Raw genomic sequence first — 25,855 nt, 5'->3', positions numbered from 1 at the left:
GGTTTGGCTTCAAGTAACACAAGCCCTGGGATTGTACATTGTACTAAAGGCTAGTTTACTGTGGTGGAATGTCGTCTGGATTCCCAGGAGGGATGGGCTGCATTTCAGAGGACCAAGAGACAGCAAAGTTTAGACAATCCAGCTGAGAGGAAGAGGATTGTGACAGTTTTTCCTTAGAAATTTTCAGAGTGCATCCCTATTGATGCAGGTAGTTACTTTCATTTGGCAACATTTCTCTTAATAGGCAATACATAAAACTGTCTTTCTGGGTCTTTGTAGCCTGAAATTTATTCATCCATCTGTTATTGAGCAAAGCACAATTAGGTAAGTTGTGTGGCACCCGAGCAAACAGTTTGCAAATGCCTGGAAGATTTGTGAACTCTGCCATTAAAACAAAAACAAAAGAAAAGTTATCTTAGTAAATTAAATAGTTATGATTATTTTGGTTCCACTGGGGTTTTTTTGTTCAGGCTGCTTCAGAGATGGCCACAATTTATATACAAGACTTTGAAAGCCACAAACAGACATACCTTTGCTAGATATTGCAATATTCGGAATGCTCCCGATTCCAATTAACTTCAAAGTCAAGCAACAGCAACTTTCTGTCTAGTTACCTTCCTCCCCCAAAGAACGAGACCTTGTAATACCTTCCACTGACAGAATGTGTTGCTCTCTTGAGGAAACTCTATTTCTTCCTTCCACAATTATTCATGAAGACAAGAAGCGAAATAATAAAACACTAAAACAACAAACAGACGCAGGATTGATTTTAAATAGCAGAGGTTCAGAAAGGATGGGTAAGTAATTACTACTCTCCAGCTTCCATGATTATAGCTTTGATTTTTTTAATGTGATCAGCTTTGATGCATGAATTGAGAACAGATGCCATAAATTTGAATGATAACAGAAAATGCCAGGATTGGAAACACATCCGTTAGTTGCTTCATGAGTAAAGAGATGTATATGCTTGGAAGAGAAAAATTTGCTCATTTTTTTTTTTCTTGATTGCTTTAAAAAGAAAGGTGTTCTATCCCAGCTCGCCAACACGACAAACCCTCTGACGTGAACTGAAAAGATTCCTTTAGTAGGAATGCTGGCAGCCCCGTTTTTCTCGCAGGCTAACAAGTCCGGCCAACCGGAAAATGAATAGTTGCCTGTCACATCTATGCATCTCCACCTCCGCCTTTTACCCCCAGAGCTAAGGTGGGGTGTTTCGCTAGCAGAAATGGCTCTTCTGTCTCAAGGATCAGCTCATAGATTTCCACTGCTCTCCTCTCCTCTACCTTCTGCGCATCTGCGCGTCAGGCATTGGAACCAGCTGTTCCTCCTCTTCCTCATCAGCCATCTCCAGACCTGGGGACTGTTGACTCTCCATCTGAGGGCTGATGGACAGCCCAGGCTCCATCTCTGTCTCTTTGTCTCTCTGTCTCTCTCTCTCTGCCAGCTCCATTCCCTCTTCCTCCTCAGAGCCCCAAGGTTGCCCTTATGCTGACCCTGATTCCCTCCTCCTCCTCCTCCTCCTCCTCCTCCTCCTCCTCCTCCTCCTCCTCCTCCTCCTCCTCCTCCTCCTCCTCCTCCTCCTCCTCCTCCGATTTGGCTGCTGGAGGGGCTGGCAGCTGACAGGCCACAACAGAAGGGAGTGGAAGGTAGAAAAATGCCTGGGCATCTTTTGGCATTCATTGGGTGGTCAATGACATACATGGTGTAGGAGATGATCAGGCTAAGCCCGAGGGAGTCAAACAGGTCATTACTCATGAGTTTCTATATAACCACCAAAGATCCAAGTCCAGCCCACCTGAAATTCATTTCTTAACTCCCACTAATGTCCCTTGACTGCTAGTAATTAAGATTCTTATAGAGAGCTTACGCTTTGAGTCTTTATACTCACTTGAACTGCCTGAACCTCCTGATTTCCCTGACATGTAGTCCAGCCTATGAACTGCAGGTTAGCTCAGGGCAACTTGGTGTACAAGGCCAATGTCTTTCTTAACCCAGCTTGTTTCCAAATCAATGTATCCATCAGAATTTGTAAATTAGCCCTAGTTCGAACTCCCAAGTCTCAATTTCCTAATTCTACTAAAAAGGCTACCAAGAAAAGCCCAAGAGAAATGATTAATGGTAAGGTAAGAATAAATCTTTATCCGAATCATCCTTGTCATTAACCCCATCATCTCAGAATAACAAATTAAGAGACTTGGAAGAGACCAACCCCCTGCTTAAATAGGAAACCCCTAAATCTCAAAATATTTCACAAATATTTAAATATTTTCTTACTTGAAAGGCCAGGAATAAAACTTGGTCCATTTCACACAAGCAGATGCTCCATCATTAGCCACAGAGAAACTGAATGGGACTTAAATCTTGCTGACCACAACAGAGGCAGGCCACCTATAGAGACTGACACTCAGTACAGGTAATCCTCAACTTATGAGCTCAATTGAGCCCACAATTTATGTTGCCGAGTGAGAAAATTTGTTAAGTGATTTTTGCCCCAAACTGCATATGATTTGTCAATAAAGTGACTCAGCCTTCCATTCTTCCGAGGTCGGTAAAATGAGGAGCCAGATTGTTGGGGGCAAGATACCGACTCTGTAAATTGCTTAGAGAGGGTTGTAAAGCTTTGTGAAGTGGTATAAAAGTCCAAGTGCTATTGCTATTGGTGGATAACAGCCCTGGGAACATCATGGTATAATGCAATTGAACCAGGATCTGAAATTTCAGCCTCTCCCTTTTTTTTCTCTGTTGTGAAAAATCTGGGTTTAAAATAGCTGTGAGAGGTTTAGTTTTGCTTATCTACTTCTATGTACAGCCTGCAGGGCAACTACTCCTCATCTGGTTAGTAGATTGCTGTGTTTTTCAGACTGTCACAAAAGGAGAACATCAGCTACTCTTGAATTCTACAAAGGGACATTCATTCCTCAGAGCAACAGCAGCAGCTGGAGCACTTAAATGTCATAGGCACATTGGATTTTTATTAGAAGGTTTCTGGGCATGTTCTGGAGTTTGACCTCTTCTTGGGTTGCTCATCTAAAGTCTTCCTCCAGGGAGGACCAGATCAGAGCAAATGTCCTCCACAAAACCTTACCTTGCACAATGAGATGGACTCGTGAAGTTTTGGGGTGATTGTCCGTCTGTACCGAGCAAGTATAAGGCCCCTCGTCATATACATCCACGTCATTTATCCGGATGGCATAATGGGTTTTCGTGTTGGCAACTAGCTCCACTCGGGGGTCCAAACACCACTTGTCATTGCCCGCATAAAGAATGCTGCTTCGGTTGAGCCAAGCTACTCGTGTCACTCTGTTATCCACGATGCATCTGAAAAGAAAGAAAAAGAGAGAGAGAGAAAGAGAGAGAGCAGGGATTATAATCTGCAAAGGAGTTTTCTAAACATAGACTAATTCCTAAACTCTCCATCCTCTTTTCTCTTCCTTCTTCATTCTGAAGTGAGCAGCGGTTATCCCAAAGAGAACAGACCAGCATTTTACTTGGATGTAATAGCTACATTCTAAGGGATGTGGTGGCTCAGTGGCTAAGACCCCGAGCTGGTTGAATAGAAAGGTCAGCAGTTTGGCGGTTCGAATCTCTAGCGCTGTGTAACGGAGTGAGCTCCCGTTCCTTGTCTCAGCTTCTGCCAACCTAGCAGTTCAAAAGCATGTAAAAATGCAAGTAGAAAAATAGGGACCACTCTGGTGGGAAGGGAACAGTGTTCCGTGAGCCTTTGGCATTTAGTCATGCTGGCCACATGACCATGGAGACGTCTTCGGACAGTGCTGCCTCTTCTCGGCTTTCTAAATGGAGATGAGCACCACCCCCTAGAGCCGGAAATGACTAGCACGTATGTGCGAGAGGAACCTTCACCTTTACCTAATGGCTGCATTCTAGATACAACCAAGAGAGGCAGTGGTTAAATGAGTTTCTCTCCACACACACTTTATGACCTTTCTAGTCACACTTGTTCATAGAATCATTGTAGTTGCAAAGTTAGTCACCCGGTTGTTAAGCATATCTGCTTTCCCCATTGACTTCGCTTGTCAAAAAAGAGGATCATGTGAACCGTCATAAATAAAAGTCAGTATTTTAATTTTGCTCACATGACTACGGGGATGTTGCAATGGTTGTAAATGTGAAAAATGGTCATAAGTCACTTTGTTCAGTGCCTATTGTAACTTTCAATAGTCACTAAGTGTTATAAGTCCAGAACTACCTGCTGCCCTTTCATAAGGCTATAAGGACTTGATTGGATGTCTAGGTCTGAGGCCCTGAATATATTTAGGGCTCTGGTTTCTAGGTTACATTAACGTCCATAGTAACAGCTTTATTTGGTGTCATATTTTGTACTGTTCTAATTGTCCATAATTATTTTTACTTGTCATGATGTACAACACCCAGAGTCACACGTTGACATGTATGGCTCCATAAATCAAAGCAAAATAAAATGGAATGAAATACATCATGGAATTGGCTGTCTGTTGATTGTTTTATAATTGGTCATATTGCCAAGTTGAATATGACACAAGTGCCTGATGGGGAGGAGGGTCTAACAGGATGATTTTTGCAGGATCCTTCCCAACTGTTTTATCAAAGAGATATGAGGATTAGGCCATATAGAAAAATTAAAAAAAATAAGAATAGAATAGAGTAGAGTAACGTAGAGAAGAAGAATGAACTGAAGGGAAGGGAAAGAAAGGAAGGGTGAAGGGAAGGGAGAGGAGGCCAGTGGAGGGGAGAGGAGGGGAGAGTAGAGTAGAGTGGAGTAGAAGAATGAATGGAAAGGAAGGGAAGGATAGGAAGGGAAGAGAAGAGATGGGATGGGAGGGAAGGGAAGGGAAGGGGAGAATAGAGTAGAGTAGAGTAGAGTAGAGTAGAGTAGAGTAGAGTAGAGCAGAGCAGAGCAGAGCAGAGCAGAAGAATAAATGGAAGGGAAGGGTAGGGTAGGAAGAGAAGGGTGAAGGGAGGGTGGGGAGGGTAGAGTAGGGTAAAGTAGAGTAGAAGAATGAAGGGAAGGAAAGGGAAGGGGAAGGGAAGGGGGAGGGGAAGGTAGAGGAGAGTAGAAGAATGAAGGGAAGGGAAGGGTGAAGGGAAGGGAGGCACAGGGAGAGTAGAAAAATGAATGGGAGTTAAGGGAAGGGTGAAGGGAATGGTTGGCGCATAAGCGCACCAATGTGCCTACCGTCCCTGTCCTATTTTTTTTTATATATATATATATTAATTTTTCTTATATGTATCCATGTATTCATAACTATGTTTTTACTTATACCTATTATCTTGTAAGCAATTGACAAATAAAATAAAAAATATAAAAAGGAGGGGAGCGGGGAGAAGAGAAAGCATTTTGGCTGCTTTCACCTATTTTCAATTACTTCTGACTTCCTCAAACACCGAAATGTTTCCATGCTATACACTCAAATTAGCTCGAGCTCACAGTTCCACCCACATACCTCAGGGAGAACTTTCATTGAACCTTGTGGGTTGTATGTCACAATCCCTAACGATGCATAAGCAAAAGTGGCAATCACTCCCACAGAACGCTGCAAAGACAGTTTCCAACCGCTAATCATTAACCTATATATTGCATTGACTACACCATTAAATCCAGCCAATTACTTAGACTATCAATATAACGCTTCACAACTCAGCTTCACACGGGTATCGCCAAGAGTTTAGTTAGACTAAATATTTATTTTATTTTCTTAAAACATATTTATTTTCATTTGTCAACAAGGATCAACCAGAAAAACAAAAACAAAAAACCAAAAAAAAAAAAACACAGATAGACTAACCTTTAACACTAACCATAGAAAAAGTTTTTTTGTGTGTGCGTATAAAAGAAAGGGAAAAAAAGAGGCACCCTCCCCATGTCAAAAATATATGGGTGGTGAAAAATAATAATTTAAAAAATAGTAAGTTCTCCTCTCCTTACATACAGATAGTCCTCAACTTACAACTACAATTGTCCAGAAGTTATGTTGCTAAGTGAGACATTGTTTTGTCCCATTTTATGACTTATCTGGCCACATTTGTTAAGTGAATCACTGCCGTTGTTAAGCTAGTAACATGGTTGTTAAGCGAATGGGGCCTCCTCATTGACTTGCTCATCAAAAGGTCGCAAAAGGGGATTGCATGACCCCGGGACACTACAATCATCATAAATACAAGTCAGTTGTCCAGATGTCCAGATGTAAATCATGTGAACATGGGCATGGTACAATGCTCATAAGGGTGAAAAATGGGGAGGAGGAGGAGGAGGAGGAGGAGGAGGAGGAGGAGGAGGAGGAGGAGGAGGAGGAGGAGGAGGATTCTTTATTGGCTAAGTGTTATTGGACACACAAGGAATTTGTCTTGGTGCAAATGCTCTCAGTGTACATAAAATAAAAGATACATTCATCAAGAGTCAAGACTCACCAGATACAACACTTAATGATAATCATAGGGTACAATAAGCAATCAAAGTCATGGACTTCCAGTTTGGCCTCTTCAGGGACAGACTGAAATCCGCGATCGTGCGCGGGTTTCGATCTGTGCTCACCGCTGGAGCACCCCAATCCTTTTGATTAGGGGCTGAAGCCACCCCGTAGAGGTGGTGAAGAGCGGGGAGATTGCTAGCTGAGTGGAGGGGAGCCGCATCTCTCCTCCTTGGCTGGTCTAAACTCCCTTCCCCGAAGGCGGTTGCAGCGGTGGTCAGAAATGGCCACCTCAAAGAAGAACCTGACTGGATAAGATTGTGCAGGAGGAAGACAAAGAGGAAAGCAGGACAGACCGTGATAAACAACAGAGAACATCTAAGCAAGGTACCCTGAATCTAAAAGTACCTAGAGGGATACTTCTGAAAGAAGATCTTTAAGCGGCGAAGGAGAGAGAAAAAGAGGTTAAAAACCCTTTTTTTACCTGTATGTTGACAATTACAAATGGCATGGCAAGAAATTTATATTAATCTATTTTGACACTAATAGGCAACCTTAAGCTGAAATCTAAGTATCAAAAGGAGAATAAAGATTTTTTTCTTGGTCATTTTAAAGCCCTAAAAAGGAGAAGAGTGGAGGCAAAAGGGTGGGACTTGGAATAATGGAAAAATGGAGTGCCACCTGGAAAAATAAAGAGGATTAACAGTGAAACTTTGAAAAGACTCCCAAGGATATATTGTAACTGAAATCTTATTAAAAGATACAGTAATGCACGGAAAGGAAAAGTAAAGGAAAGAAACAAGAAGGAACAGTCTGGGATCATTTGGTGATTTTTTTAAAAAAAGATTTAGGCATTGTTTTTTTCTTTCTTTTTCTGGTTTTACTTAAAGTCAATCGGGTGGTTGTTCAAAAGTGCTTAAAATGCCATCACTCCTGGAGGAATTGAAGATGAGTCTTAAAAAAAGAGAAAGGAGATGCAGAAAGGGGAGGAAGATCCTTTGGTTTCGTATTTGAATTTTTTGAAATGGAGATCGTGACCTATGAAAAGCAAAAGGAAAAGCTTCAAGAGCAAGAAGAAGGGCGGGACAAAGAAGAAGCCATTTTCAAGGATCAAATAATGCAAAGTGTGGTAATAAGGGGAAAAGGGGGGGAAAGGAGTTAAAAGTTTGAGATCAAAGGGAAGAGCCAAAAAGAAATATAGTCTGAAAAAGAAGTATAACAGCAAGGAGAAGCAGAAAAGAAAATTACAGAAAGGAAAATTAGAGAGAGAAGGGGATAAAAAGGGGGATAAGAAAAAGGGGAGAAAGATAGAAAGGGAAAGAACTTATGAGGGACAAAAACAGGAAATAAAGAAAAAAGGGGAAACGTACTAGGATTAAAGGTATTTGCTCAGCTAGAAAACCCAGAGACAGTGGTTAAATTAAGTTAAAAGTGAGGATTCTGCAAAGGTACAAAAGATAGTGTTGGGACAGTAGAATACTGTAATGAGTTAGAAATGAAATAAGTAAATAATCTATGAGATAAAACTGTATTGTTATGTAATGGTATGTTTATTTATAATTAATGCAATAATAAAGAAGAGAGCGAAACAATGCAAATGTTTCTAAAGATTGATAAAATATTGAAAAGAAATGTGAAAGATTTATAAGGAATTTTATACCAGTTATTAGAATTAATTTGAATAATTATTTCGCTTATTAATAGTAAATAATTTATAAGATAAAACTGTATGATTATGCAATGGTATGCTTATTAACAGTTAAATAATAATGAAGAAGGGAGGGAAACATTTCAATTGTTCTCAAAGATATTGAAAAGAAACATGAAAGATTTACAAGGTTCATACCAATACTAGAATGATTTTGAATAACTATTTTGTTTACTAATGTTTATATATATGTATATATTGTTTTTGCTATGTTTTTAGAATTTTTCTTTTTACATTTTCAAGGGTAAGTACCAAGCAGAGTCTGAATGATGAGATCTACATGATATAAAATAGACACTAGAAATTTATAATTTTAGAATGCACAAATTCAATGTTTAATGAGATTTCATATGATAATAACAATAAGATTTAAAGGTGTTGCACTTCGATTGGCAAATCATAGGGGGAATTTTACTTCTTAAGAATGTTGGGAGAGAACATATGAAATTGTAAACAAGACAGACAAAAGTATAAGTACAATGAATAAAAAGTATAAGTATAATGTATAAAAAGATATAGAAATTTAGGTAAAAGAAATACAATTGAATAAGAAGAAAATGAGATAACCATAAAAGAAATTTAGGTAAAAGAAATACAATTGAATAAGAAGAAAATGAGATAACCATAAAAGAAAATTAAGAGAAGTAAAGGGAGAAATAGTGAGAAGTTGAAAAAAGAGTAATAAGATATGAAGTTGAATACATAAGAAGAATATGCGTATGAAATTGTGTCTGTATGGAAACGTTGATAACCCGGAATGATGCTGTACTCAAATAAGGTGTTTTATTTGTTTTGTTAAAACTCAATAAAACTTTATTTTTTAAAAAAGCAATCAAAGTCACTTTGTTCAGTGCCGTTGTAACTTCGAAAGGCCACTAAACCAATTGTTGTAAGCTGGGGACTACCTGTACAACAGAAAAAGGAAATAAAGAGGGGGAAAAAATAACAATATCAAAAATATCTGGGTACTGAAAAGATTTAAAGAAAAAAACCTAGTAGGTCCTCCTTCCATTTCATAACAGATCTATAGATAATTATAAGCTTTTTCATCCTTATTTGACAAAATAATAATAATAATAAAGAAGTATTCCAGATGAGAAAATCTATCATAATGTACATGCAGAAGAAAAGAGAAAGGGAAAAAAACCCACAGCCAACAGGTTAGCTCAAAGATTACACTCATCTTTAAATCCTCCTGTTAATCAGAAATGGGATTCAGCAAGTTCTGACCAGTTCTGGAGAACCGGTAGCGGAAATTTTGAATAGTTCGGAGAAGTAGCAAGTACCACCTCTGACTGACCCTGCCCCCATCTATTCTCTGCCTGCCCAGTCCCAGCTGATTGGCTGGGTCTCCTTTGGTTGCCCTGCACAGGAGAACGGAGCTGGAAAGCAGGTTAGTGGGGTGGGAGAGAATGGAGATTTTGCAGTATCCTTCCTCTGCCACGCACACCAAGCCACACACACCAAGCCACGCCATGCCCACAGAACCGCAGTATAAAAAATGGAATCTCACTACTACTGCTGTTAACCATCTGTTATTGTAGTATCTGTAGTTTTCTTCACTTAGATAATATATCAATACAACCCAACAGCCCACAATGCCAGCCCTTCAATCTACCTGCCACCAAAGCTTGATGGTTTTCCCTTCCAAATACAAGATGCCATTGGGCATTTCTGCAAATGTGAAGAATTTGACCCTTCACACATTTAATGCACTGTAAACAACCTAGATGCAAAGAGAAAGCCGCGTACAGCAATATGCATCAATAAATTATAGTACTGTGTCATTTTCCTTTTCTTGCATGTCATTGGTGCATGTTGTAATTCTTGTTTCAAGTGCCATTTATTTGACTCATTTTTTGGGGGGGATTTTTTACATGGCCTTGAATTCAAATCTTGAACACCATTCAAGATCTTGAACGCAGGAAGGTTGAAAAGCCTCATTTGAAGAGCAAAAATCTCCTAGCAAATATATATTTATTTCATATATTTTTAAAGTTTAAAACATGCTTCATATTTAACAGCGTAACTCAATAGAGAGGCTATGTGAAAAGACCAATAGTAGGAGGTAACATTTGGGAGCCTAAGAAGGAGATTTTCTTCACAATATTTAAATTACTTTTAGGGATAGGGGTTTATGATGGAAATGTAAACTGATTTTGGAGTAATACACGGATGGATAATGGAATATTAGATAGATGTCACCTAATACAGTAGAGTTAATGGTCTGCAAGTCAGATTGCAAAAGCCAGTGAACCAAGTCTACATCTTCCATATTGAAAAGGAGCGCAGCAACCTTTTCAGGAAGTTACACAGAATCACTTAATTGTGATTCAAGCTTGCATGACGCGTTCCTTTCAATGGGGGCTTGTTTAGGGCAGCTATTTGGTAGGGAGCACACTATACAATCTCTCTCACACACACAAACATCTCTCTCTCTCTCTCTCTCTCTCTCACACACACACACACACACACACACACATCTCTACCTCTCTATCATCTCTCTCTCTTCTCTCTCTTTCTAGTATCTATCAACTCTCTTTCACACATACACACATCCCTCCCTCCCTCTCTCTATTTCTATCATCTCTCTCTCTTCTCTCTTTCTAGTATCTATCATCTATCTTTCACACACACACCTCTCTGTAGCTCTCTTTCTATAATCTCTCTCCCCCTCTCCTCTCTCTTTCTCACACACACCTCTATTTCTATCATTTCTTTCTGTCTCTCTCTTTCTCTTTCTATCATCTATCTATCTATCATCTATCTATCTATCTATCTATCTATCTATCTATCTATCTATCTATCAATCTTCTCTCATCTCTCTCTTACACACATACCCCTCTCTATTTCTATCATCTATCTATCTATCTATCTATCTATCTATCTATCTATCTATCTATCTATCTATCTATCTATCATATGAATAAAAAATACATGCTTGACAAATAAATAAATAAAATAAATAAATCATCTATCACTTCCATCTTCTCTCTCCCTCGCTAGCTATCCAGATAGTCCTGAACTTACAATTTATTTAGTGATCATTTGAACTTACAACTGAAAAAAATAACAATTTATGACTGTTTTTCACACTTATGACTGCTGCAGCATCCCCTCCATGGTCACGTCATCAAAATTCAGCAACTTGGCAACTGACTCATATTTCGCAATGTCCCAGGGATCACATCATCCCTTTTGTCGCCCTCTGACAAAGCAAAGTCAATGAGGAAGCCAGGTTCACTTCACAACTGTGTTACTATTAATAACTGCAGGGATTCCCTTAACGATGGTGGCAAGAAAGGTCATAAAACAGGGCAAGACTCACTTAACAAATTGGCCCAAAGTCACCAACTGGCTTTAATAGCTAAGGTAGGATTAGAAGTCTCAGTCTCTTGATGATTGGCCCAAAGTCCCCCAGTGGCTTTGAGGCCAAGGCAAGACCACGGCCTCCCAATTTCTAGTTTGGTGCCTTAACCACTAGACTAGATCCAATATACTCTTTTGATTATATTAAGACGCTTTCAAGAAGAGACTGGACTGCCATCTGTCAAAAATGGTGTATGGTCTGCTTCAGAGGTGGTGTTCAGCGGGTTCTGACCAGTTCTGGAGAACTGGTAATGGAAATTTTGAGTAGTTCGGAGAACCAGCAAATACTACCTCTAGTTGGCCCTACCCCCATCTTTTCTCTCCCCCCCAAGTCCCAGCTGATTGGCTGGGTCTTCTTTGGTTGCCCTGCACAGGAGAACAGAGCTGGAAAGCAAGTTAGTGCTCGCCCATGCCCAGCAAGCCACGCCCACCAAGGCACAGAACCGGTTGTAAAAAATTTTGAATCACACCACTGGTCTGTTTGGCTGGGGGTGGGGGGTTGGACTAGATGACCTACAAGGTCCCTTCCAACTCTGTTCATCTGTAATAAAAAAAATACCAGGGAGTACTAAGTACTTGGAGCCCATAAACAGAACCTTCCCTCTGCTTCATATCATGACCACCAAGAAACACAGTCTGAGTGATCAGCGCTGGACTTTTTCCAGGAGAGATCCATCAAAAAGATACACTAAGTGGTTTGTGTGTGTGTGTGTGGGTGGGTGGGTGTGTGTGTGTATTTCCCCTTCCATATTGAGTCCATTTCTTTCAACCTTTCTGCTTTAGGACATGAGATGATTGTTCTTTGCTTTTCTTGACAAGCTAAGCTCAAAACAGCTCCATTGTTAGGGTATCTATCGCTTCCTTTGCTTTTCAGTCTGCAAGACCTCCGTGTCTTTGGCAAACGGCTGCAGGAGCAACGCAACAATAACAAGCTTAGAATTGGTCCTTACACCAAACTCAAAACCACTCGAAGTCCTTTGATATATCTGTATGCCTTCACACTCGCATACACGCACACTATGGGAGCCCCATCATAACAAACAGTTCCGCTTGTGATACCATGGTAACAAGGGAAAAACAAAGCAAAGGAACACAAGTGACCTTTGCGGGTTTAAAAATAAAAAGGCAGTGGGGAAAAAAAAAAGGTTTTGCCACTGTGGCTTTTTCTGGGGCAAACGAGGGGAAAAAAAATGCCCCCAGCTTCCATCCTGTGGAAGATGACATTCCTTGGAAGAAGGTGGGAAGACAATGAAACTGATTAATAGGACTTTCTTTTTTTTCAGTTTTGCAGAAAATTGTCTAGGAACGACCATCATAAGTTAACACCATAGCTCTCACAATGAGCAGTGGCGTGAAAGTGAAGAAATCTACACACACACGCACAAAAGATGTTGAGACTTTGGAAAAAGTACAAAGAAGATCAGCTAAGATGATTAAAGGCTTGGAGACACAAACGTGTGAAAAATGGCTGCAGGAACTGGGTTTGGCTAGTCTCAAGAAAAGAAGAATTAGGGTTGACATGACAGCAATAGTCCGTTTTTTGAGCGGCTGCCACAAAGAAGAGGGGAGGTCACATTATTCTCCAAAGCACCAGAGGGCAGGACAAGAAGCAATGGTTGGAAACTAATCAAAAAGAGAAGCAACTTGGAATTAAGGAGAAACTTCTTAACAGTGGGGACAATTAACCAGTGGAATAGCTTCCCACTAGAAATCGTGGGCTGCTCCATCACTAGTGGTTTTTAAGAAGAGACTGGACAGTCACTTGTCTGAGTTGGTATTGGTTCTCCTGCTTGAGCAAGGGGCTGGACTAGGTTCCTTCCAGCTCTATTCTATTCTATTCTATTCTATTCTATTCTATTCTATTCTATTCTATTCTATTCCATTCCATTCCATTCCATTCCATTCTATTCTATTCTATTCTATTCTATTCTATTCTATTCTATTCTATTCTATTCTATTTCATTCCATTCCATTTCATTCCATTCCATTCCATATAATCATTTGTGTCTTTGCTATCATTTTGAATAATGACCAGTATATTTAAAAGAGCTCAACAAGTTTGTTTGAATTTCTCCATAGTTTAAGGATGAGAACGATTCTGTCATTGCTTTGGAGACTCCTAGTTAAATCTCCTTCCTGTCTTGCCTTTTTGGAACAGATTTAACAGATAATCAGAGTTGGAAGGGACCTTGTAGGCCATCTAGTCCAACCCCGCACCCAAGCGGGAGACCCTACACCATTTCTGACAAACGGCAGTCCAGTCTCTTCTTGAAAGTCTCAAGTGATGGCACTCCCACAACTTCCGAGGACAAGCTGTTCCATTGGTTGATTGTTTTCACGAAATTCCCCATTGCAAAAAAAAAAAAAAAAAAAAGGAACCACTTGTGAAATCTGGCAGGAAAAGTCAACCTGCAGTTCTCTTTAAAATCATATTCTTGTTTCAGAGCTTAATTAAGAGTCTATGGATTTTTAGGGCAAAGATAATCCCTGAAGGTTTTGGATTGCAGATTAAAAAAGAAGTAGTAGCATCTTGATTTAGGCATGTGCAAACAAATGACAATCCAAGTAACGAAGCTACGTTTGGAAAACAAATATGGGCAACACCATTGTCTAACTCTGAGTCTCGTTCGATTCTCTGGTAGATATTCTTCATGAAAAATCATTAAAGCAGCCTGCTCAAGTGTCCCTTTGTCGGGAGTGGAAGTTAAAGCCACACTCAAACTGATCACAAAATGTCCTTTTTCCTCCAGAATGCAAGTAAACAAAAGGTGCAAATCAAGATTCTGCCTAGTTAACTCTCAGTTTACAGCCAGACTGGGGGCCAGAACTTCTGTGTCTAAGCAAGGCGGTTGTGAAAGGAGTTGCTCTGATTTTATGATCTTTTTTCTTTCCTCACGGTTGTTAAGCAAATCACTGAAATTGCTAAGTGAATCACCAAGTGAATCATAATTGTTAAGCAGATCTGGCTTCCGCCATTGCCTGCTTGTTGGAAGCAGGCTGGGAAGGTCTGAAATGGTAATCACATGAACTGGGATGCTGCTGTAGAAAGTTAGTACTCACCCAGAGGTGGCATATTCAGCAGGTTCTGACCAGTTCTGGAGAACCGGTAGCAGAAATTTTGAGTAGTTTGGAGAACCAATAAATATCACCTCTGACTGGCCCCGCCCCCATCTATTCTCCACCTCCCAAGTCCTGGCCGATTGGCTGGATCTTCTTTGGTTGCCCTACACAGGAAAAAGGAACTGGAAAGCAGGTTAGTGGGGTGGGGAGGGAATGGGGATTTTGCAGTAACCTTTCCCTGGTCCCCCCACCAAGCCATGCCCACAGAACCGATAGTAAAAAAAAAATTGAATTCCACCACTGTACCTACCCCTCTGCTAGAAGAATGAAATGTTTTGAGAAATATTAAAAAGGACAGGATAAAATGTTTCCCCTAAAAGAGAAATGAAAATCTTAAGGGAGACAGACACTCACAGCCCCAGCTCCCTGCCCCCAAGCAGATACTAAACTGAGGTCAGCTTTTAGAAACGGAGATTTGGTAATCCATTACTCCCTGCGGCAAGGTCTGAACAAAGGTAGGGTTAGCTCTCAGCCACAATAGGAATTGCCCAACACCCTTTCAGAACACAAGCCATTGCATCATCTTAATTGCACCACCCCCAGCAAACTTCAACCAAATGTAGCTCAGACAAACTCCTAGGATTTGTACACGGCCCTACAGGAATCTGACAACAGCCAATAGAATACGTGTCCTTGCACAGGAACAGGAAGCTCAAGTGCAAAGCCAAGAGAAGATATATAAACCCTTCCGCTCTCAATTCCATGTGGTCAGCTGTCACATGTGGTTCGTGGTTCTGCTCCATCAATAAATGGACTTTCTTTCCAACCAGCCTCCAGCCTCTTTTTTTCTTTTCCTCCAGTGCCTTTTTCCCGGCTTGGAACTGAACCAGATGGATCTTTCTTCCAACACTGCAACAGTCACGTGTGCGAGGACCTCGCACTGTAAGTCACTTTTTTCCTCATATTTTTAAAATATTTGCTAAGTCAAGGACTACCTACACAAGTCATTAATCCAGTCTTGGAGGTTCCGTGAAAGAATTTCTCAAGCCTCTTTTCCTATCCCTGCACAGGACAGTGGAATCAAATATTTCTTAGGGAAAGGTAAAACGTAGCCACCCGTAAGAAATATCCCCGCACACAACATATTCTTCTCTTTTATGCAAATTGCCCCTTCTCCAAGAAATCGGGTTGAGAGAGGTGGATTGTTTCAACCCAGCAGGACACAAAAGAAATGAATATTATTAATCAGGCCTGGCATAGGAGCAGAGCAAAACGTCTCTTTGATTGCTAAATTAAATTGTGCTTCTCGCCATCCAGGAAAAGGTAAAAAAAAATAAAAAATCAGTAGGTATAACTAACTGGGTTTCTTGAAATGCTGGGCAAGATTGCTACACTTTCCCTGAAGATCTTCCGAAAATTTTCACTCTCCGTCTGGTCTTGGGAAAAGTTCTCGTGGTTAAATCTGTGTGCTCTTCCTACCACTCAGTGACAAAGATGTACTCTCTGCCTCTTTTGCACAGCCATCGGAGCATTGAAGTGCAGTGGGAAGGTGGGCACTTCAGATTACATCACCTGCCTGGCGGCTGAACTCACTCCAGTTCTGCATCTGCACAATGCGCTGATCCATAAACTAACCGAATGGTTGCACAAGCCTAATGCTCAAAATGGGGAGTGGGGAAGTTTAACATTAATAAAGTTCAGTGCACCACGAGTAGCTATTTGGTTCTTAGTTGACCCGGTTGCATGCATTTAATTTTTTTCTAAGTCAGGGGTCTCCAAACATGGCAATATTTAAGACTTGTGGATTTTCTTTCTTTCTTTCTTTCTTTCTTTCTTTCTTTCTTTCTTTCTTTCTTTCTTTCTTTCTTTCTTTCTTTCTTTCTTTCTTTCTTTCTTTCTTTCTTTCTTTCTTTCTTTCCTTCCTTCCTTTTCCTTCCTTCCTTCCTTCCTTCCTTCCTTCCTTCCTTCCTTCCTCCTCCTCCTCCTCCTCCTCCTCCTCCTCCTCCTCCTCCTCCTCCTCCTCCTCCTCCTCCTCCTCCCTCCTCCTCCTCCTCCTTTCCTTCCTCCTTTCCTCCTCCTTTTCCTTCTCCTTTTCCTCCTCTCCTCCTCCTCATATTCCCACAGATGAGTCTCTAGGACAAGGGCTTGCATATCTTTGTGGATAGTGTTTTGCCATCTCTGTTTGATATGCCCACGAGGTTGCTGGCCATAGGCTTCTAGTTGGTAGGCCATCTTGGCAATGATGGAAGGTGCTGCTCTCTGGATATGTCCATACCAGTGGAGCCGGCTTTCTGTCATCTTCTCTATAATTGGTGCCACACCAAAATGCTGTCAAATGGTATCATTTGTGATGTGAGTAAGACTTGTGGACTTCAATTCTCAGAATTCCTCAGCCAGCCAGAATTCTGGGAGTTAAAAGTCCACAAGTCTTAAAGCTGCCAACCTTGGAGACCCTTGTTCTAAAGCAAGGGTCTTCAAACTTGACAGCTTTAAGACTCGTGGACTTCAACTCCCAGAATTCCTGAGCTAACATGACTGGAGGAGGAATTCTGGGAGTTGAAGTCCACCAGTCTTAAAGCTGTCAAGTGCGAAGACCCCTGTTCTAAGATGTGTCTGAATGACTCTTGATCATATGGTGTGAACCTAGTAATTACTGACAGGGATATAAACAAATATCTAGGAATTTGCATTTTTATTGTGGGGAAAAAAGTTTCTTTCTGGGCTGCACATAAGGATAAGCTAAGTTCTTAGCCAGGGCACAGAGGACAAGGCAAGGGAAGAAAAAAGGGGAAAATAGGTCTAATTTCTTTGTTCTTTTTGTCACCACTGTTACTTTCTAATCAGAGAACAAAGGACAGCATTTTTCATGAGTCCTTTTGGGAACAATAATGCTGCCTGATGATGTCGTGTCACTTTCAAATGTCTCTGAGAAAAAAAAAAAACACCCTTTTTCTAAGGGTTCAGCAGCTGACAGCTGGCAGGAACATCTCTAGAATAACCAGAACAAATCCTTCTTATCGCCTTGCTAACTATCTAGAAGCACACTGCTTTAAAAAAAAAAAAAATAGAAATGGACCAAAAGGTGACTCTTACATTTTATAAATCCATAAATGTGATTATATACACACAGGCAATAGATTTTGGCACATCATGTTCCAATCTAACACAAAAACTAAAAACCTGGGACTGAACGTAGTATCTCATACGCTTCTCTCCTGAATGCATGTGACAGATAACTTGTCAAGTATCAAATTTCTCCATTATTGCCTTTGTGCTGGGAATGTGGATTACCATTACGCTGACAGAAAATAACAGCAAACATTAAATGTGCAACTGTGGGCTTCTGTGCTGCAAAGATGGGCTTCATATATATGTGTCCTAATCTTTCGTGATGCTGGATTCGAGAAAATTGATTTCCAGATTTTTTTTAAAAAAAAATAGTCGGCAATATTTTGGAGCAGAGCCTAGGAGTCCCAGCAGCCTGACTGACAAATCCTTGCCTTGATGGTGCTACTGTTATCTTGCAATAAGCACATCTTGGAAAGCTATACCCCCTTGTGGATTTAAAAGAGGGGAGAGGGAATAACAATATATCAAGGAAGGGAAGGGGTCTAACTTAGTCTTTCACACATCCCTTTAGCAAACTTATAGTAAGGTTTTCCTGTCAGCCGTGTCCGAATCAAAGAGCGCTCATCTCTGTTTCTTTGGCTGAGGGAGGACAGCGTTGTATGAAGACGATTTCTGTAGTCATGTGGCCAACATGATTCTATATCAAGGGTCTTCAAATTTGGCAAGTTTAAGACTTGTGGACTTCAACTCCCAGAATTCCTGAGCTAACATGACTGGAGGATGAATTCTGGGAGTTGAAGTCCACAAGTCTTAAACTTGCCAAGTTTGAAGACCCCTGCTCTACATCAAGGTGCAGGGAACACTGTTACCTTCCCACCAAAGTGGTACCTATTTATCTACTTGCATTTGCATGCTTTTGAACTGCTAGGCAGGCAAGAGCTGGGATAAGGATGGGAATTCACCCCATCACTTGGTGCTTGGGTCTTGAATCCTAACTGCCAATGGACAAGCTCAGCGTCCTTAACCCCAGAACCATCATACCTCCCAAATTCATAGTATTTTCACTTCATTTCCTTCTTTTCTCTCTGACTTTGCTGGGTATCTCAGCACACCTCTATATTTTGTCCTTGTCATGGAGACACGAAATCCAGATGAATCTGTAAAGGCTACTGTCAGTTTTGTTTTGGCAGAAGCTGGCCTCAAGCTGATGTCTCTGAGAAGTGCGGCTGACCCTCAGGAACCAGCCAAAACCTTGAGCTTCCCGGCAAGAAAATGAAATTACCTGCATAGGGGTATGTTGCTCAGAGTTGCCTTCTGTGATGGGTTTGATAAATAAATGCAAAAGATGAAAAAAAAAAAAGAGAAGAGGTTTGTGTGTGTGTGTGTGTGTGTGTGTGTGTGTGTGTGAGAGAGAGAGAGAGAGAGAGAGAGAGAGAGAACTCAAGATGATTCTACCTTGATCGTCTTAGGTACAAGAAGGTACAGAGACATACTGTCAGGTTTCAAGAATCTGTTATGATACTTTATAATAAAATAGTTTCAATATTGTGCGTTGGCTTAACAACAGGATGATAGAAGGCTAAGCTATCGCCTGGCAATAATACACCATGCATCTCATTTTTTTTTCCATCTGGAAAGTTCAGTGTATTTATATTCTATCCTTTCTCTCGAAAGCACAAAGTGATAAATATGCAATCGGTATTTTATCTCTACAACAACCTTGGAAGGTAAACTGGGCCGAGAGAGGCGGCAATTTCCTGAAGACATTGTAGAAAGAGAGCTACAACAGCCCATAATTAGGACTTTGGTAGCCTCATTTCACATGCTAGTCAAAGACATATGCTCAAGAGCTGTGGGGGTTAGAGTGCAGTATTGCAGACTATTCTGCCAGCTGCCAGCAGTTCAATTCTCACTGGCTCAAGGTTGACCTCGATTCATCCGAGGTCAATAAAACGAAGACCCAGATTGTTGGGAGGGCAATATGCTTATTCTGTAAACCACTTAGAGAGAGCTGTAAAGCGTTGTGAAGCGGTCTATAAGTCTATTGCTATGGTTTAGTTTGCTCTACTCCTTGCATAGCACAAAGTCAGCTGGAGCTCCCAAAAGTACGTGCCTTGTTAGTCAATCTGTACAGGTACTACCACACTACTGACTTTTGATTGACCCGAAGTCCTCCAATGGACTCACTGGTCCTTTGGGGACTTCGACCTGAGTCTCCCTAGATGGAAACCAACCCTTTCACCCTGAAATCAAGCACTAATTTAAGGTATCATTATACTCTGTGGCTTTTACGCAGTGTGCACCCGTTTAACCCATAATGTTTTAAGGCCAGTGCCGATAAATGCCTGCGTTCCCTTCTTCCTCTCAGAGACAACAGCTCAACCCCCTTTCCCCATTACTTTCTCAGTTGTCAACGTTTCAGCCGAGTGCTGAACTCTCAATTATGAGCCATTCCCCTAAATAAATTCCACGTCTGTTTTGTGCAGTTGACACTAATGGCCTGCAAATAAAGTCATTGCATCTCTTTCAGTAACCGCAGAGACCGGGGAGGCGGCGGCGGTGGGGCAATGACAAGAGACCCCATTTAACTAGGCGCAAAGCTGAGGCAGGGCCACATTCAACCGCTCTGATCAGATGTGAGGCACTCAGCTTAAATACATAATGGGAAATCTTCATAACTGAGTGGGTAGTTTTATTTTTATTTTTTAATATAGGTTTTTTTTAAGTCTCAAATGGGTTTTCAGAGAGCCAGGATGGCACAAAACGTGGGGGGTCAGGTTGAGCACGTAATTGCAGAGCTGTGGAGTTGAATGCCGAAGAAAAGAGAACAAAATGTAGCCGTGCCATTCAGCGTACGCGGTGCGAGGTGGCAGAGCAGTTGACACAAGAGAAGGAACACAGATGATTATTATTATTATTTTTTTTAAAAAAGGAGGGAAAAAAACCACCAACCTTCAGAAGAAATGTGTGCAAAACCATTTGCATCCTTTCCTTGCCAAACTTGCCTAGGTTAGTATTTTGAGAGGGAAGGGAATCCACGTTTATTTATTAAACATACTTCTCTGCAATCAAAATGACTCTGGTCAGCTCACACATATTTTTTTTTTTTTTTTAAAGAGGAGAGAGTCAACAACAGCTTATTGTTCCAGGAACTGCCAAAGTTATTCTCACCAACACTGACAGGGCAAGCCACTTCTATATAAACCGAACCCTCCGCTGCCTTCTAGCACTGATAATGTTACCTAGTAGGGTAATGAAATGTCCACAAGAAAACAATCAAGTTCAGAGAGCACAAAAGATTCCACAGTCGTCTTCTCCTTCTCCTTCTCCTTCTCCTTCTCCTCCTCCTCCTCCTGATAATGTTACCTATTTTGTTAATGAAACATCTGCAAGAAAGCATCCAAGCTCAAAGAGCACTAAAGACCCCAGAAGACAAGTTGTCTTAAAGTGACTCCTCTGCACCACTGAAGACCAGGAGAAGAATTCCATGGTGAGTTGATGGGATGCAGTGAGTGCCAGATTTAGAATGGGTAATGGCCAACTTGTCCAACCAGAGAGTCTAGCAAGTGTTCATCAGAATCTGTCCTCTGCTGAAAAAGACTTTTTCTCATTGATACCTAACTTCATTGCCACAATACCATTTCCCCGAAAATATGATCTACCCTGAAAGTAAGTCCTAGCTTGATTTTTACATGTGCACCCAATATAAGCCCTACCCCCCAAATAAGCTCTAATTAAGATTCCCACTCCACAGTATATGGGTAAAAATTAAGGTAGGGTGGGGATGGGGGGTGGAGCTGCCCTACTACTTACCTTTGGACAGTTGTAGCCAGATCTTGCATACCCCAATACCTGCCTTGCTGGCCCATTTCTTCTGCAGCCAGCAAGGCTGGCAAGGCTTTCCTGAAGGGCTCTGGAGCTGATAACAAAGCTTCGGATTGATCTGGAGCTCTGTTATCAACTGCAGAGGCCTTTAGGAAAGTCTTGCTGACTGCAGTAGAAGAAGTTCCTGAAGGCCTCTGACAGTGAAAAGGAGGCCGGGTGTGATGCACACAAGTGAGGTTAGACAGTGGATGACATCCCCCCAAAATAAGACCTGGTGCCTTTTTGGGTGGCAAAAAAACAAAACAAAACAAGATAGAATCTTATTTTGGGGGAAATACGGTAGACTAAAAGAAAGAGAAAAAACAAAAGAAAAATAAAAGATGCTCCAATATGATAACAGAATATTCCTTCATTTGTAGAAACTGGATAAAATGAAATTATCTGGTCCCTAAAAGAACTTTCTTTGCTTGTCTACCCCAAACGACTAGCAACAATCTTAGCTTGCTACAGAATTGATTAAAAACTGAACTCTGCTGCTTTGGGTTCCATATACATTTAGTCATCTCTTCAGGGGTCCTGCTGCCTGGCTGAGTTCCCTTTTTAATCCACTTATTTTAGATTTATATCTCTGGGATTCTTTGGGGGATAGCAGGAAAAAAAAAGTTCCTCACATTACGCTCATATGAATATTCTAAGAGAGACCTGTTTAGGGAGCTGTGTCCACGTTGCTCCACTATCTCTTATCACACCTGCAGTTGAAACTCACTGGCTTATGTGTACCAGGGGGAACACCAGCATCAAGTGAGCAAACAAGGGATTCATTACAGAAATCAGCAGGGTTTGCATAGCAATCTCTGGCATCAGAAGAGCAAAGGGATGCAGGGAGCTGAGATGCAACACCAAAATCAGGTTAACATGTGGCTGAGTGCCAGGCACACTCATTCTTTCAGGTCCCTCCTGTCTGATTTCCTGCCCTATACTATCTTCATGGGCAGGTCCCATTAGGAATGATAATATTTATCCTGTGTATCCAACACTTGAGCTCCTCCCTAGTCAATGTTGATTATGTCTCTTCCTCTTCCCTCCCGACTTCCAAATATTTGAAAACATAGGTTAAATCAAGCTCGCCTTTGTTACCACGGAGGGGATTATGTTTACCTGAGATGCAACGTTTGAAAAGGTTAGGATGAAAGCTGCTCCAGAATTGAACTTTGAAGGAAGTCCTAATTATTCTTTGGAGGGGAAGAAGAAGAAGAAGAAAAAAAAAAAAAACAAGCAAGCGACCCTGAGCAAATTTGAATGCAGCAATAAATGTTTCTCAGTGGGGTTATCATCATGCTTGCTTGGAGAATAGAAATGAGACATTTTAGTCAAGCTGCCATTTTGGAATCTCCTTTTTTTTTTTTTCCACTTGAAATTCAAGTTCCATTTGAGAAGAAACTTGAGTGTCTATACTTTGGGCACAATTCTGACAGCAAGCAATGGCTAACTTCAACGAGAGCGAGAGGGAGAGAAGGAGGAGGGAGAGAGGGGGAGAGGGAGAGGGAGAGGGAGAGGGAGAGAGAGAGAGAGAGAGAGAGATTTGGATGGCCTTCTCCAGCTCTAGACTTTTACCTTCTTCAGAAGTGCATGCCAACAAAGGGTGAAAGAAGAAAATAAAAGAAAGGAGTGCCATTTTCACATTCTAATTTCATCCCCTCCTTTCAATTCCCCCACATCCCTCTGCCCTTGAGGACATCATCCTTAACATATATTTCATTTCACAGCTGCATTATGGCACCACAAAATCCTGTGAATCCAATTTAAGAACAGATTACCTCCTCACTTACTTCATTTGAAGCAATTACATGTTAATTTTCATTGAGTCAAGCCTAATGCATACCAATCTGAGGCTGCAATCTCATTTGAATACTTCAGAGAGAGTAATTCTGGGTCTTTGGCTCCCAAAGCTCCCCATTCAACGGGCCACCTCATATTTCTTCTCCACAACTTCTTGTTCTCCATTGCCCTTTTCTTCTTCCTTTGCCTTCCCTATGCTACTGATTTTCTATTTGCTCCTTGTGTTTGCCATCATGGGACTTTCTTCCTCTTCCCAAATATCATTTCCAGCTAGCTAGTATCACTCCCAAGTGTGTGTGTGCGCATGTGTGTGTGCGTGTGTGTGTGTGTGTATGCTACAAGGGCAAAAGTTCATGACTCCTGATTAATTGAGCATGGGACATTCACAAGCATGGAATATTTGGAAACCCAGGAGTCAGGGCCCTATTCCCACAATTGTTTGGAAGATCTGTATCATTTGTGGCGCAGTGGTCAGAGTGCAGTACTGCAGGCTACTTTTGCTGACTGCCAGCTAGCTACAACTTGGCAGTTAGAATAGAATAGAATAGAATAGAATGGAATGGAATGGAATGGAGTGGAGTGGAGTGGAGTGGAGTGGAGTAGAGTAGAGTAGAGTAGAGTAGAGTAGAGTAGAGTAGAGTAGAGTAGAGTAGAGTAGAGAATGGAATGGAATGGAATGGAATGGAATGGAATGGAATGGAATAGAATAGAATAGAATAGAATAGAATAGAATAGAATAGAATAGAATAGAATTCTTTATTGGCCAAGTGTGATTGGACGCAAAAGGAATTTTTCTTGGTGTAAATGCCATCAGTATACATAAAAGAAAAGATACGTTCATCAGGAGTCGAGAATCATAAGGTACGGCACTTAATTCACTTAGTTCAAGTCTCACCAGGTTCAAAGTTGCCTCAGCTTTCCATTCCTTCCAAGGTGGGTAAATTGAGGACCCAGATTGTTGGGGAACAATATGCTGACTCTGTAAAACCACTTAGAGAGGGCTGTAAAGCACTGTAAAGTGGCATACAAGTCTCAGTGCTATTGCCTTTGCTATCACAGACTCAAATTTAATATAGCAATAGCACATAGACTTATGTACCTCTTTACAGTGCTTTACAGCCCTCTCTATGTGGTATTTTAAGAATAATAATATGCCAGACCAGCAACATAACTCTGCAAATGAGCTTAACTAATTTCTCCAAATCCTGAAGTAGGATATGTAGTTGTGCAAGGCTTATCAGTTTTACCAGGTGAGCTTGAATATCTTGAGTTATAACACCTCTCTGGACACTTGCATGAAATATCAGTGCATACCTCTGCTGATGGTCATCTCTAGGAGCACAGTGGCTTGCGTGTAAAGATGTTGGCTGACAACAACCAAGCCCGTGTTTGAGACCTGAGTACTGCTGTGGGGCAGGGTGAGCTCCCATATTTTGCTCCACCTCCTGCCAGGGACATAAAAGGAATCCTGAAATGAGCATGCCTTGAAGAATGGTGATGCCACCAGCTACACCTTCCAACTTGGAAGCACCTTGGTGCTTCCGATATGAGTTCAGTGCAATGGCCATCTCTTCCCACCCAACGTAAAATACTCAGACGTGGGTTCTGCTGGTTCACACCAGTTCTGGTGGACCGGTAGTTAAGATTAGGCACAGTTGGGCGAACCGGCAAATTCCACCACTGCCTGGCCCTGACCCCACCCATTTTCAGGCCATTTTATGGGCTGTTTTGGGCTAAAAATGCCCCCCAAATGCCCTGAAAATGGCCCCAAATCAGGCTGAAAAATGGGGCCAGCCAGTGGTAGGATTAACCCCAACCGGCTGAATCTCACCTCTTCCTTTGAGGCGAGTGGCTGCAAAGCACGGCTGGGTGTGATGAGTGACATCACACAACCCGTCACATGACCAACTGGCCATGCCTACCCAGCCAGAGAACCGGTTGTTAAAAAATTTGCAGCCCACCACTGAAAATACTCCTAGCATTTTGGCCTTCTCTGAAAAAGAAGATGCCTTTTCATCAGGTTGGCTGCTGTTTTCTCTATCTTTTTTGCCTCTAAATGATGGCCTTTCCACCACCACCCCTTTTTAAAAAAAAGCCATTTTAACTTTGCACTCAATCTCCAAGTAGGTCAGAAGTACCCTGAACAAATTCCTTTGTTTTCATAACTTGCCTCTTTTTCAGGTTAAAGGAGAATCAGTAAGCCTGCGTTAGGTGACTCAGAAAACCCGGCTTCGATACACAATGTACACTGCAATTACATTCACCCACTTGCCATGAAGGAACAAATACATCGATGGGGATTTGTTTTTGAAAGAGCCAGTGAAGTCCTGTTTTATCTATTCTGCAGCGTGGAAAATAAACAGAAGAAAATTGAGCCCCTTCCTGCTGAGCTACTGATGCAGGATGAGGAGAGGGAAAGCAAATGTCATCTCTCCAATCACCAGTCGATCCCAAAGGTCCAAAGTGGAATTGTCTAGACATGGTGCATAGCTGACCATAATAAGAGCCTAGGAGACCATCATGCGCTAGCAGAGAAACAGGCTGATGATCTGAAATGAACCATGAACATTATTATCATGCT

At 41.4% G+C, this 25,855-nt stretch overlaps 1 protein-coding gene across 5 annotated transcripts in view; it reads right to left on the bottom strand.

The window, feature by feature from the left end:
- NTM (neurotrimin) overlaps positions 1–25,855 on the bottom strand; it is a 768,470-nt gene that overhangs the window by 135,368 nt on the left and 607,247 nt on the right. For all 5 annotated transcript variants that reach the window (XM_026709160.2, XM_087939111.1, XM_026709161.2 and 2 more), the window contains one exon: positions 3,086–3,318. In XM_026709160.2, coding sequence (XP_026564945.2) covers positions 3,086–3,318 — 233 coding nt within the window. The remainder of the gene's footprint in view (positions 1–3,085; positions 3,319–25,855) is intronic.

Source organism: Pseudonaja textilis, chromosome 9 (assembly GCF_049901715.1).
Source record: "Pseudonaja textilis isolate UNSWEBS1 chromosome 9, rPseTex1.2, whole genome shotgun sequence".
Lineage (NCBI taxonomy): Eukaryota > Metazoa > Chordata > Lepidosauria > Squamata > Elapidae > Pseudonaja > Pseudonaja textilis.
The sequence above is the reverse complement of the archived record's forward strand: the minus strand, read 5'-3'. Positions and strand labels throughout refer to the sequence as shown.